Here is a 13,680-nt window from a genome sequence, read left to right on the forward strand (position 1 = left end):
GTGGTGGTAGAAAAATTGCGCCTGCAGCTCTATGGGGAATAGCTTTGTATTATTCCTCAGGCCAATGAGCACATCTATAGGAACCAGATCAGACTGCAAGCTCCCCTTGCCATGACTAGCTCCGTTGTTCTCCTGACTCTCCCGTGACTGCTCAGCATGTCAGCACTCAAATGAGTTATTACACACAGTTTTTGCATCAGAGAGGTGCTGTTCCTGTCTGGTAGGAGGCAGAGGAATGGAAGGACCTCTAGTACACTTGCCCTTATATAGTAAGAAAAAAATATACCAAGAACATACAATCCAGCAGAGGAAAACAGAACAGTGGAGGAGTCAGTTAAATTAATTTAATTAAGACAAAAGTCTCCATGAACACCATTCACGGCAAGCTTCCCATGGAAGGATGTGATTTATGCCCTTTGCCATGAAGGGAGCCAAGGTCCAGCAGACAGGGATCTAGTCTGCAGTCAGACACCTGTCTTGGGACTGCCAACATTTGCTATCTGCCATGTTATGACAGAAGTACTTCACCTCTTGCCTACGACCCTCAATTCCCTGTGACATGGGAATGAAACGTTACTTTGCTGGGTGTAAGTGCTCACCCATGATTTGCTGCTGGCTCTGATCAGAAGCCTTGCAGCCTGAACTGTGCAGAGAGGATAACAAACTTGGTGGAACTTTTGGGAATGTCCCAAGAGTGTCTGTTAAAAAGTAATGTGACCTTGGTGCACAAGGGAATAGGAAACACCTCTCTTCCCCAAAGTCTTGAGATAAAGCCCTTCGCCTCCCTCTCAAGAAGTGGGGACACAATTCAGGTCATCAGCAGGTGCTTGCTGAATGAGTTGAACTTCCATTGCTCTGCTTGGGAGACCCTGTACACTCTCTCAAAGCTTCCCTACCAAATCAGTGCCTGGGGAAAGCCTCAGAGGGGAACAGGGATGCACTGGGCAGAATTCACACATCCTGGATTGAGCTGGTGGGCATCTGCTCACTTCAATTCCAGACAGTACGTGAGTACTTAAAATTAGATCACACAAAGTTTGATGAGTGAACAAGTTTTACTAGCTGAAAGTCAGATTCTCAGATCAGGATAATATTTTATTGACTCACAACTCAAAAGGAATTTAAGCAATTTGCTCCAAATGCTGCTGAAAGGTTCAATTCTGCCTTCTGAATAAGTGCTGAGCTTTCCAGGCCAAAACAATTTTTCAAGCCAAAATTGACAAATGCTCACTAGAGAAGCTGGTTGCTACCTTAAATCACACAGAATTACTTTTACTCCAGAATAATAAAATGTGCTACTCAAACCCAATACTTCTCTTACACCAATAAGCCATGGACCACTGGGCGCTCACTAAGGTCATCTCCAACCTACTGCAAAGACAGCTGCTCCGAATGAGACACGCCATGGGTGAGGGATCAGAAAACCAATTAAAAGCTCTTTGAACAGCAATAGCTTGGAACAAATACTAATTTGTACTTCTCTTCTGAGAAGTGAATATAAAATAGCATTTCTAGTGCCATTTGATGTAAATTGAGCCTTTTATGTGGAATCATTACAAGTATCAGCAGCTACTTGTGCAAATTCCACTGGGAAGCCAAGTAGGGGTCTCTTCTAACAATTTACAACAGTCAGGGGTCCCCAGGGATGAATTTGGAGCTCGCCTTTAAGGAGAGATATCACCAACATCACTTTTGGACAAATGAACAGAATTCTGTCCTTCTGCCAGTTAATGGGGGAGCTGGGAATTGGGTTCTCCTAGCAGGGTTGAACTTGTCTTGCTTTTTCATGGCCTTGACAAGAGCTGAGAAGGATTTGAGTCCACCACCCTTTGCCAGGGCTGAACTGACCCTGCAGCAGAAGCCAACTGAAGCAGTGGCAATTATTTCTTCAGACCAGGCACTGAAGCACAGGCAGGAGCTGACCCTGGGACAGCAAGCTACCAGCTTTCAGAGTCTGAGTGCCTCTCTGACACCTGGCTCTTGGAACAGGACTGATTTGTGCCAGGCTCCACACTGCCCCAGTGGCATGGCAGAGGGCATGGTTTTGGAGTGCACTGTTCCTGCCGGGTTACTGCAGTATCATGGCACGTTCTCAGATACTCTGGAGAACTGTCAGCTGCAATGAATGCACAATAAAATCATCCAATTTATTGAAATTGCCTGGAAGATTAATGCGAGGATTGCCTTCCTCTTTGTACTTGGCTTTCCTCATCTGTGGGAGTGCCTATTTGTGCTTGAGATAGAGAAATATATAAAGCATAAGAAAAAAAAAAAAAAAGAACACCAAAGCAGCCAATTAACCTTTGAAATACAAGTTGTGCTGATGCTAACTAACAGAATCCTGTGACTTCCTAATTACCAGCCTTGTACAACCTGGCAGTCAGAGATGGTGCTGGCTGTTAACCGGGCGGATGCACTGTGCGGGAGGATCCGATTGCTGCTAATGACTGATGTCCCAGAGAAACTTGCCTTCATCAGCTGCCTCCTGCTACCCAGACCTCCTGCCACACGCCGGCTGCGCTGCCATGAAATCCTCAAGTCTGGCTCTGGGAAGAGCTGTCTGCTAAAGGACAGCTCTGTGCAAAGCTGCTCTAGCATCTCTTCTTCCTCCCCATGAATTCTCTGCTGCTACCTCACTTGTGCCTTTAGCCACGGGACAGGAAACTTGCCTAAAAGAGTATTATAAATGGGCTGTGTGCATTAAGTGGGGTGGTGCCAGTTGCATTAGCCAAGAGCAGGCAGAGTAATTGTGCGAGCAGACTGCTGGGAGCTTCAAACTGCCATAAAAATGCACATTCAAGACTTGAAGGAATTTGGGTACGGACAGGTCCCTCTCAGGGGCTGCTGCAATTCAGAGAACAGCCAAAGCACAGCTGTGACACAGGCACCATACCTGGCCCGGCAGCTACCATGAGGGCCAGCAGAAAAGTGATGAGAACCAACAGGTTTTTCCTCCAGCCTGGCACCTTGCAACCTTGATTCCCTCATCAAGAAGGGAGGGACAACAATAATGCTTGCTTGCCTCAAGAGGGCTCCGTGCAACTTTGCTGCAGAGTGCTGCCATATCCCGGGATGAAAGGTGAGACAACGCACCAAGGTTCAGTACTGCTCTCTCTTCCATGTTATATGTTGTTCAGTGCCCCCCACTCATGCCACAAGCACAGGATTGATGCCTTGACTTGGAACAGCACTCAACTAAAAAGGCATGCAGTGCACCCATCTATTTGCAAAGCCACTGATGTCTGTATGAAGTCTAAGAAGCCAGAAAGGAAAAGCAAGCAGTTAATGAGTTTTTTTTTAAAGGAATTGTGCATTTCCTTACAGTTCGGGAGGTCTGGGGAAGGGCTTTCCTGTGGCTGTTGCATTGATTGCGGCCCAGTTTAATAAAACCCATTAATGACTGTTCAGTAAAACAAGTGGCAAGAATCAGAACCAGGGAACTTGCTTAAGCTGTTCTACTCAGAATGAATGTCTCCATGGTAGATGATGTTTTGCAGGGCTTCAGAGCCCATGCTGCTGAGAGGGCAGGAGGCTTCCCCAGAGCAAGCCCCTGAATGTGGCTTGCTGGGTAACGCTAAACAGCACAGGGGAGCAAAGAAAGAGGAGAGCCAGGAGGACAATAGAGGGTAGCTTGCCTTGTAGACAGGCTCCTAAACCCTTGGGGGAATGGCCTCCAAGTTTGCCCTTTGGAGGTTGCAGGTTGGTGACAGCTTTGCTCGGGCATCTGCTTCTTAGCTCCCCAAAAAGCCAGCCCTGCACCTCAAGCCTCACAACTAATTCTCACACCAGGAGAACTGCGGGCTCTGAAATCACCCTGTTTTGCTTGCAGAAGCCCCAGACTTTTGTGCCAAACAGTTCAGGAGCTCAGTGCCATTTTCTCTTGCTTTCAGATAATAGTCACTCTGGAGCAATGCCCTGAAGGTCACTCTGTTGATAGAAGAGTGTTTGGGTGAGGTGTTTCAAGCCTGGGTTCTGACAGCTCTGCAGCTCATTATTCCTGCTGAGCACCAGTGACACATTGCAGGCAAGCACATGGAGGAACTCTTACAGGTTTCACTTCAAAATTCCCCCCTTTTTATTGGACCCAAGCTAGGCAATGCCTGCGAGCAAAGCTGGCACGAGCCTGATGCTCCCTAGCCAAAAGCCTCAGCATCTTTATTGCCATTGGTTTTGAGATGGTTTAAAGCAAATCTTTTACAAGGTAAGATCCCATAAAAATCTGCCGGCTAGAGTTTTCCTTTATTAGCAGCAAGGATGTAATTATTGCAATTTGCCTTTGTACAAGTGATTGTGGACAGACTCCATGTGATCCCTGGGCTTTCGCCGTGCAGCCTGCCTAAAGCTTTCCCCAAGCACCCATCACAGCAGTACCCAAGGACTGACAAATGTGTATCCGCCTGACAAAAGAGTATCCATGCAGAAATGCAGCCACTGTGAGGGATGAATGGTTTATTCAAAGGTGACTGACAAGGTGTACTTCCTAATTTTAAAACTTGTGGAACAACGAAGCAGACAGGAAGCTGACAGCGACAGCTACTTCTTTGTTGAGTTTGGGCTCTTTCTGCTGTAAGCGTGAACTAATTTATTGTTGCACAGCTGAGGTTCATGCGTTTCAGCTGAGTACTTGCTTTTCTGAAAGAAAATATGCCTCAGACAGCATAGAGTATGGCATATGGAGGTTCAAAACACCTAAGTGGGAAGAAAATAGAGGAGTAACACTTTGGAGGACTGTTTGCCACAGTCCTGAGAAGAACTGAATTCTGGAAAGTGATGAAGAAGAAAATGCAGAGCGTCCTGCCTTTGGTTGCACCATGCTACTGCCTGCCCTTCCTCCTCACTCCTGAGCAGATGGTGGCAGACAGGGGGAACAGCTTTACAGATACTGTCTTGTTCTTTATGCTGCAAGGGAAACCTGGGGGAACACCAGACGAACCTTCATCCAGAAACTCAGTCTGAGGATCTTCTGGCCTTGCTGAAGGTATTTTCAACACCCAACACAGAAGCAGCATGAAGAACTCCAGAGCGTGTCTTCAGAAAACAGTTGAAAACAACCATTTTTTCCTGAGACAGAAAAGCATAGCCTTCCCCAGAGTGACCAGCTGAAGACATCAGATGACTCATCTCCCTGTCCCATTGCACAGCCCCCTGGCTCCCATGAGCCAGCAAGGACAAGCTGTCCTCGGCTGCCAGCACTGCTTTCTGCCACCGCCACGTTCACACTAATACTGGGAACAGCATGATTTCTCTTTCCTCCCTCCAAGCACTTAAATGAAAGATCTACTTGCACCCTACGAGATCAAATTGAACATGCTGGAGCCTTCAGGGTGGAACTTGCTTTTTTTTTTTCCCCCCCCTTTTTTGCTTTTAGCATTGCCTGACAGCTGAAGTTTTTATTTCAAGGTCAAAGAAGATCCTTCTGTGTGGGTCGAGGTGGAGCTCCTGGGGGGGGCAGCTTTGTACCCACACACCACCAGCACAGACCAAAGGGGCATTTCCACCATAACAACTCATGCTCGTACAAATAATTCACAGCAGATAACTCACAGTCAGCCTCTGCGCTGCCAGGCCTTAACACATGCTTTTAAATTGCACCTCAGTGGTGCTGACAACCGCCTTCCAGGCTTTTCACACACTCAAAGATGCTTCTGCTCCATACACGCCGTCAGGATCAGGCCCTCAGTCCTACCTGGTGTTTACAACTTGCACAAAAACCACTCACTCCTCCTCCAATGTGGCTTTGTCACAGCCACCCCATGCCACAAAGCCATCACACCATGAGCACCCGGCACCACAAACGCTCCAGGCTGCTGAGGCCAGCTGCACTCACCTGCTCGTGGTACTCGATGCCCATGCTCAGCGTGTTGATGAGGATCGCGATCATGATCCCTCGGTTGAAGTACTTGCTCTCCACGATCCTCTTCAGCTTGCTGCCGAATGCCTTCCACAGGCGGGTGACCTTGTTCCTCTCCTTGGGTTTCTTCTTCTTCCTCTTCCTCCTGCCCCGTTGCTGCTGCAGCTGGTCCCTGTGGTCTCCATGCCTCAGGTCCTGGGTGAACTCATAGATGCCGTTGCTGTCGGAGTCACAGCTGTCGGACTCGCTGAAGGCGAAATCGGGGTCCTCCAGGAGGCTGGCGCAGAAGGGGCAGTCCTGCAGCTCGCAGCTCAGCGTGCCGCCCGGCGGGCTGGGCAGCGGGCAGGCCACGCTCAGCCCTGACAGCCGGCTGGGCGTCCGCCTCAGACCTGCAAGGGGAGAGCGCACCGTGAGCTCCTCGCACCCATGACCTCCTCGTGACATGGCAGCCATGCCCTCCGCATCCCCACATGGGTGGCAGAAGTGGCTCCTGCCATATCCTCTAATAAATGTAATACCTGAATAGAGCCTTGCAACACCCCGTCTTACCAGTCAGCTCTCAATTTGCTTCATTTTTCCCTCTCCCCAAACCGCAACACCTGCCCTTCAACCCTCTCCCAGGACTGAGGGACCTCTCCTCACAGTGTGACGGCCATTTTGTGCTCTGCTGCTCGATGAGGACTGACCCACGCACCTCTCACTTTCAATTATTTTTGATCATATCTGACCAAGTTAACATCATTAGTGGTGATCTGAGTACTATCAAGCTGTTACACACTATTTAGGTAGCGCTTCCGTTTAGATAATAATGAGGAGGGAGAGGAAGAAATGGACCAAAGGTGGCTACAGACCATGGATCACAGCTTGGAATCACGTAGTCCCTCTGGTCTCCTTCATCCCTCCTTCAGCCTTTAATAAAGCTCAGGTGTATTCTTTACTTGAGGCACAGGACTGAGCGTTCAGGGTGTTTTAAAATCAAATATATCACCACATGTTTTGTGGTGTGAGGAGAAACGCTGGCTGCCCTCACGGGGCCGGGGCACAGCAATGACGTGGGCAGGCATAACAAGGATGAGTCAGGTAAAAAAGGAATCAGATTTTGTTTCCTCGCATTCAGGAACCAAATTGCCAATTCCCTCATATTTAGCAACCAGTCATTAATGGCAGGAAACAAAAAAACAGCAGGAATCAACATATGCTTTCCATGATGGAAAACAAGGTGCAAATGCCACTTTTCCTCTGGGACATGCCCCTTCCTGGAGGTTGGAGGGGGGTACACACAGATGCATTTCAGGGAGATCATGCGAAAAGCACTGAGCGGATGCTCCTGGCTCTGGTCCCAGGAGCTTGGAGTTCACCCAGCAGTAATGCTGCTGAGTTCAGCCACTCCTGGCTGACACTTGAGGACGTCTTCAAAGAGAAGGCAGCAGCCAACAAAATCCAGCACCTTGTTAGACTGAAAGCTGGGTGGTGATAAAAATCAAAATATATTTTACTTGCCTGAATGTCACTCAGATATCACTGGTCTTCAAAATAGTCTTACAGGAGAGGACGGTCCTCCTCCTGGTCTTTACATCAAAGGCACCAGGAGGATCAGAAATATTTGCCCCCTTTTTCAGCCTGCAAGCAGCACTGGTGAGCACTGCACATCAGCAAGGTGTTTCTGACTGGGATCGGTTGGATGAGGAAACACTGCAGCATGGACCCTTAGCATGGATACAGAGGCAGTGGGCTTGCCAGTCATCCTGAATGCTATCAAAGTGTTAAAAATTGTATGAAAAACACTGGCGCCACAGATGTCTTCAAAATACCAGAGTCTCCTTGGCTGCCTGCTAAAATAACCTCACAGCATTGCAGGGCACGAGAATGCAGAGGAACAGGCTGTACTTTATGCTGCTCAATTCCACAACAAAAGAAAGGAAGAGAATACTCTCTCCCACAATTGCATCTTTCCCAGCAGACACCAACCTTGCTTCCAGCTGGGTTTGAGAGTGCCCTGGCTGCTAATATCTCCTTAATGTACTCAGTTATCACTTGTGTGCTTCCCTTGCACAAATCTGGCAGTGAACAGACTCTGCTCGTTGACTTGTAAGAGTGGAGAGAGAACAAAGTGAAACAGCCCTTTGCTCCAAGAGATGGAGGACAGGAGGGTTGGAGGCAGCTTGCAAGCTCACCTCACCTTCCCTGCCTGCCACAGGGACTTAGCATGGCTGCTTTGCTAAGTTCAGTCAGGGATGGAGAACCATGAGTTGACAGCTGTGTCTGGCAGTGCCACACCTCCAGGAACTAAGATGTTTGGCACCTAAAGATCCTCCCAAAACCTGGAAGACAAAGTCTATCACCCACGCTGTACCAAAAGGGATGTGGTGCAGAAGTGAATCTGCCTCAGCCCCATGGCAGGAGCAGGAGAACCTGGAAAGAGCCGGAGTTGTGGAAGTGAAGAGCTGGGCACTAGTGCACTGAGATTTCCAGACATACGTGGCTGGCTTGCTTCCTCTCCCAGCCCCTGTGCTCCCCACGGTGCCAGATCAGCTGCTGCAACCACCACCCGCTTCTGCTAGACAGAATCACACTTGAGACAAAACAATCTCAGATTTGTTTAAAGCATTTTGGTGTCCTCTGGTCTGAAATGCCCCTGTCAAAAGAAGGTACAGAAGGTACAATAACTCCATTATTAATAGCAGCTCAATCTAACCTCAGGCTTTTGAAGTACCACCGGAGGCCACATGAAGATCTCCAAATTCAATGGAGTGGCCCCGGGGTGTTGCAGGCGTGACTGAGACCTGGGGCTTCATTTTCCCAGACAGAGTCTCAGCAGCAGATCCCCTTGTGAGCACAGAGGACCAAATCTCTGACTTGAGCGTTGCCTTCCAAGCAACAGCTCTTCTGCTCATCCTTGGTTTCCCAGCTCCAGACTTCTACGAGCCTGGACTTTTATCTCAAGGTAAATACACATTCTCATAATAACCTTCATTAACTTCCACAGTTAAAGATGTACCAGTGATTCATATAAAGCCCTTGCTTAACAACGGAAGAACATTGCAACTAACCTTGCCCCTTCTGCCCTTCTGCTAAGCTCCCAGAAGTACAGAAATATCTGCCGAAGGCGATTTCTATAAACAATCTACTTTACCCTTTTGTATGGTCACTCTAAAAAAAATATTAACAAAGACAAGCCAACCAACCTATTTGGCAAGTAACCTTTACCGTGACCTCCCCCAAGCTAGGCTTGGTATTTTTTCAGCACATACATCACTAGGATAAATATTTGTGTCCATGCACAAACAGATAAACGGGTTTGGAAAACACAGGCATTGATAAAAACGGATGATGAGTTTGTGTTAAAGATGTAAAAAATAAAAATGTAAGCTAGATCTTTTTGACTTTTTGAGGGCTTAAGACTATTTTTCAGGCTTTGGCTCCAGCTTTGTTGAGAACTGGAGAAAATATGCAAAACAGAAACCTAGGAGTTGCACATAATCACGACTCCAGCAGCGGATGATTTATATCAGAGTGGAGATAAAACTGCACTAACTAGCAGTGCTATTGTGGCTGCAGTCTGTAGAGATAAGTGTGGGACAGAGGTACAAAAGAGTCCCTAACATGTTTTCTATTCACTCAGACTGAACGGATCTCCAAATCTGCAGTTACACTCAGTCCTACATTTCTTCTGCACTGGTGAAAAAGAAGAGGGGAAGCCTGAGAGCTGCAGATCTGCTGTGCTCCTGCTCTCACATGCATCTTTTGTGGATTAACACAGAGCTAGACTCTGCAGTGCCCAGGGGCCTTCCTTGAAACCTTCTCCTCCTTCTTTCAAAAAGAAATCCGAGGCCTCAGAGGCCCATCAAAGCAGCACTAGGGAGTCTCAAGAAGTATCTGTTTTGGGTTATTTCAATGCCTCCCTATACCTCATGCTCCTCCACCAGCTTCCACATGCTATTCCTTTTCAAGACACTGTTTCCCAGCAGCCAAGGCTTCTGTGCTGCAGACCTGCAGCCAGCAGGACCATTGTTCACCCAAGATGAAATTCCAGGGGCTGAACTGATCTATGCTTGGGTGGGAACAGAGGGAGAACATTCAGGATATCACTAAGCACATGAGAAGAGTTCAAAAGTACATGCTTTGTAACCATGAAAAGGGGCCTGAAGTCACTGCCTACATCATCCCGCATTGTGCTTTACCCAATGACAGCAAATGCAAGGCTAGCTGGAGCAGAGCTGTCAGTCCCTCAACCTGTCCTACTTCTGGCATCTGTGCTGAGATCAAACAAAATTCACAAAACAACTTTCATCTTCAGCAACCTCCTTGGCTACCCTTAACACCATCTCTCTTGAGCAATTTGCCCTTTGCCCTTTTCCCCAAGCAAAAGAATCAGCTCATTTGTCCTTACCATGCTCTCCAACCAGTTGCTGCAGCTTCCCATAAGAATCCGTGCCCAAATTTACAGGGCTATTAACTACAGCCACAGGTGAATTGCCATTCTTCTTCCCTTTGGGAACTGGGACAGAACTGGCTTTGCTAGTTGGTGAAGGCAGGATGGTAGGATAGTTCATGTTGCCATGGTTGGAGAGTCCAGTAGTCAGTTTAATGCTTGCAGGGGCATTGGAAGACTTACAGTTCACTTGTGGTCCTTCAACGTGACAGTCTGCGTGGTAAATGCTATGCACAGACTCCGAATCTGGAGGAGGTGCAGGGCTCTGCAAGTTGGGTGATGGAGAAGGGAGCATCAGCTGGCCGCCAGGCTTCATCACCTTGAGCTCGAGATCACAGATCTCCGGGTTGGAGCGTGGCCCCCGCGGGCTCCCATTGCTGATGTGGTAGTGGTGGTGATGGTGGTGGTGGTGGTGGTGGATGAGGTGGTGGATGGAGGTGATGCGCTTCTTGCCTCGGCGGCTCTGCCCGTTTGTGGCATTGTTTGGGTTAACTTTTTTCCTGCGTTTGCTCTGCCAGTTATTGTACAGGCGTATTGTCCGTCGTTTCACCTTCCTGAAGATGTGGCAGATGTACTTCAGCAGCTCCTCGTAGCAGCTACCTGGCTCTGAGAAGCTGGCAATTGTGCTGTCATTGGAGAGATAACGGGCCCGCTGCTCCTGCATCAGCTGGTTCTCCCGCTGCTTTGTTTCAGAAAACTGTGTTGCTATCACAACCAGGCACAAGTTAATCATGAAGAAGGAACCAACCTGGAGAAAACAAAAGGAATTAGCAGGGACTTTACAAAGCAACACATGCTCTCTGGGCTGGAAGTGTTGTTCTTAGAAATCCTGAGATTTCCAAATGTGCCAAATCTCAGGGTCTGCTCACCAAATGTTATGTCAACATGAGCCTAAGCTGTTAAATTTGTTCCTAAACTGTGTTAAATTATTTTGGCAGTGGCAAAGAAAGCTGTTAACAATAGCCTTCACCACTTTCCTCCTCTCAGCAGTGATGACATTTGCCACTAATGCAGGGTGCATGAAATACAACGTAATCAGTCACCACAACAAAACAGATCGCTAGGAAGCACCCAGCCAATCTGCAAGAAAAGATGGTCTGAAGTCCAGTTTGTGCTGTACTGAGACTGTCTCTTCCTCTATCACTTCACACCCTGCATAGGGCACCCTCCTTTTGAGATGGAGGATCAGGGTTCACGTGCTGTAATGTTGTACTCTTGTACCTTTCTGACACAGAGAAATTCATCTCCAGGAGATCTGGTGCTCCTAGAAAGGCCTGATTTACAGTCTGGTTGAAGTGATGAATTCTTAGGTGATATCAGGTTTTCAAAATGAAGTTCCAAGGACAAGAATGCAAAGCAACCTAGGACTACATCCCTCCCTTCATCTGGTGAGTCCGCAAACCAGCTTTTCATCACTTGAGTTTGTAAATCAGCCAAAGGAAAATGGCAAATATTCCCATCAGAGAATCACTCCCCTTAGACATGAAAGGGACTGACGTCAAGAAAGTGCCAATGCATACACGGCCAAACTTCTGCGCTGGGCTTGGTAGGGAACGCATGGATTTAATCTGGGCCATTGTCTGGTGAAAATCTCAGGGGAAGCCGGTGGGAGTGCTGTTCTCCAGATTGTAATACCAGCCTGGAGGGTGCTTCAGGAGCAGCAAGGGTACCACCCCCAGCTCTCAGTGACTTGGGGGTTAGTCAGCTGGCTTTTCTGCAAGGATCCATATGTAGACAAGAACTCAAAGGAGTGGAATGTAAATCTCCACTACGCATGGCCCATTGCTAAAGGCTCAAAAATCACCAGCTTCGGAATGCTATCCATTACTCTCACACTGCCCTGATGCACGCAGTTGTTTGAGCTGTGGTGGTTTGATTTCCAAAGGCCTTCAAACCCACAGAGACAAGGACAGAGCTCTATCTATAGAATATCCAGTCACAAAAACACTTTGAAATGCCCCTACCCCATGTCCTACTTGACATCTACATGAAACTTGTCCCTTGCACTCCTCCTGACTTAAATGTTTCTTTTCCACAGATGTAGACCCCTGGGGAAGGTTGTGCCCTTTACAAAACAGAAAAAGAACCTTGCCAATGTGGGATAGCAGCTTCTGAGGGCAGCCTCCAGCTCCTTCAATGAATAACACTTTGTTTCTAGAAATGACAGCACTGTAAGACCTCAGAAAGTTGTAATACTATTATTACCCTCGTTTAAAAGGCTCATGTGAAGTTCAGCAACTCTTTTGAGTGCTCTTCATTGATATAAGCTGCCCTCTGGCACGCTGAGGAATCTAAAGGAAGAAAAGCTGTATCTTCTCTACCTTTTGTTCTGATTAGCAGTTGCTTGGCCAAGGCACAATCGTTAGGACACACCAAGGTGACAAGACCAAGACTGGGAGACTATGAGGGAAGGAAGACCATATGGCTTAACAAGCTGTGACTATGCATCACATGTGACACTAAAAAGGACAGAGTCTATTGTAGCCAACAACCTGTCCCTACAGCACTAATCACAACCTGCATCATTGGACTTTAGTGTGGGAGGAAGTTCTCTCATCATGAATCCCAGCTGGCTCTCCTCTGTGAAAAGGGAACAACTTTACCCCACAAGGACAAGAAACAGGAGCATTTCACAGTTCATACTTACTATTATAAGCAATATAAAATATATAAAATTGTAAAAAGAATGTGCATCCATCACATAATACATGATGTCAACCCATCCTTCCAGGGTTATAACCTACAGGAAGACAAGAGAAAGAAAGCGTGAGAACAAGAGTTAACCAAGAAGTCAGTAAACATCAGTCTTCTGCTACTCATCACTCCTTAGCATCCCTCAGGATCCACCCAGACCTGCTGCACTTCTTTTCCCAGTTGGCTTAGGATAAACCAAAGGACTGTCCTGCAGTTTCTACAGAGATTTGGCACAATTAAAATGATAAAACAATACAATAAAACATCTGAAACACTGGTTCGGAGCCAGTGCAAATAAATCCCAATGAAGGGTTACAAACAAAGCAGAAGTCTCTCTGTGCAGAGATCTGGGCTTCTACCTCAGCTCCAGGTTGTGTAACACTACCTGTAAAACTCCTGAGACTTTAAGCCAAAGTTGTTTCTGCAGAACTGGTCTCTTTGTGATACCTGCTGGCTCACCACTACACCTGCATCGCTAGCATCTTAGTGGGAAAGCATCTGAATGGAGGAGAGTTACTTTAATTAAATGGAGAACTGAATTCATACTTGTTTTCTCAATCTTCCTTCTACTAAAGAAGAAGCTGAGGATTTAATTAACACCACACAGACTGTGTGCAGAGCAGAGCGAGTGCTGCCATGTAATTTACACTTTTTATTTAGATAAAACATACCAAACTTCTAGTGCTGTCTTGCTAGTGGTGCT

At 47.3% G+C, this 13,680-nt stretch overlaps 1 protein-coding gene across 8 annotated transcripts in view; it reads right to left on the reverse strand.

The window, feature by feature from the left end:
* The window catches only part of CACNA1H (calcium voltage-gated channel subunit alpha1 H), a 205,498-nt gene that overhangs the window by 68,910 nt on the left and 122,908 nt on the right, over positions 1-13,680 (reverse strand). For all 8 annotated transcript variants that reach the window (XM_021411338.1, XM_021411331.1, XM_021411330.1 and 5 more), the window contains 3 exons: positions 12,931-13,023; positions 10,242-11,031; positions 5,828-6,240 (listed from right to left, as the gene is read on the reverse strand). In XM_021411338.1, the coding sequence (XP_021267013.1) occupies positions 5,828-6,240; positions 10,242-11,031; positions 12,931-13,023 (1,296 nt within the window). The remainder of the gene's footprint in view (positions 1-5,827; positions 6,241-10,241; positions 11,032-12,930; positions 13,024-13,680) is intronic.

This window comes from Numida meleagris, chromosome 13 (genome assembly GCF_002078875.1).
Source record: "Numida meleagris isolate 19003 breed g44 Domestic line chromosome 13, NumMel1.0, whole genome shotgun sequence".
NCBI lineage: Eukaryota > Metazoa > Chordata > Aves > Galliformes > Numididae > Numida > Numida meleagris.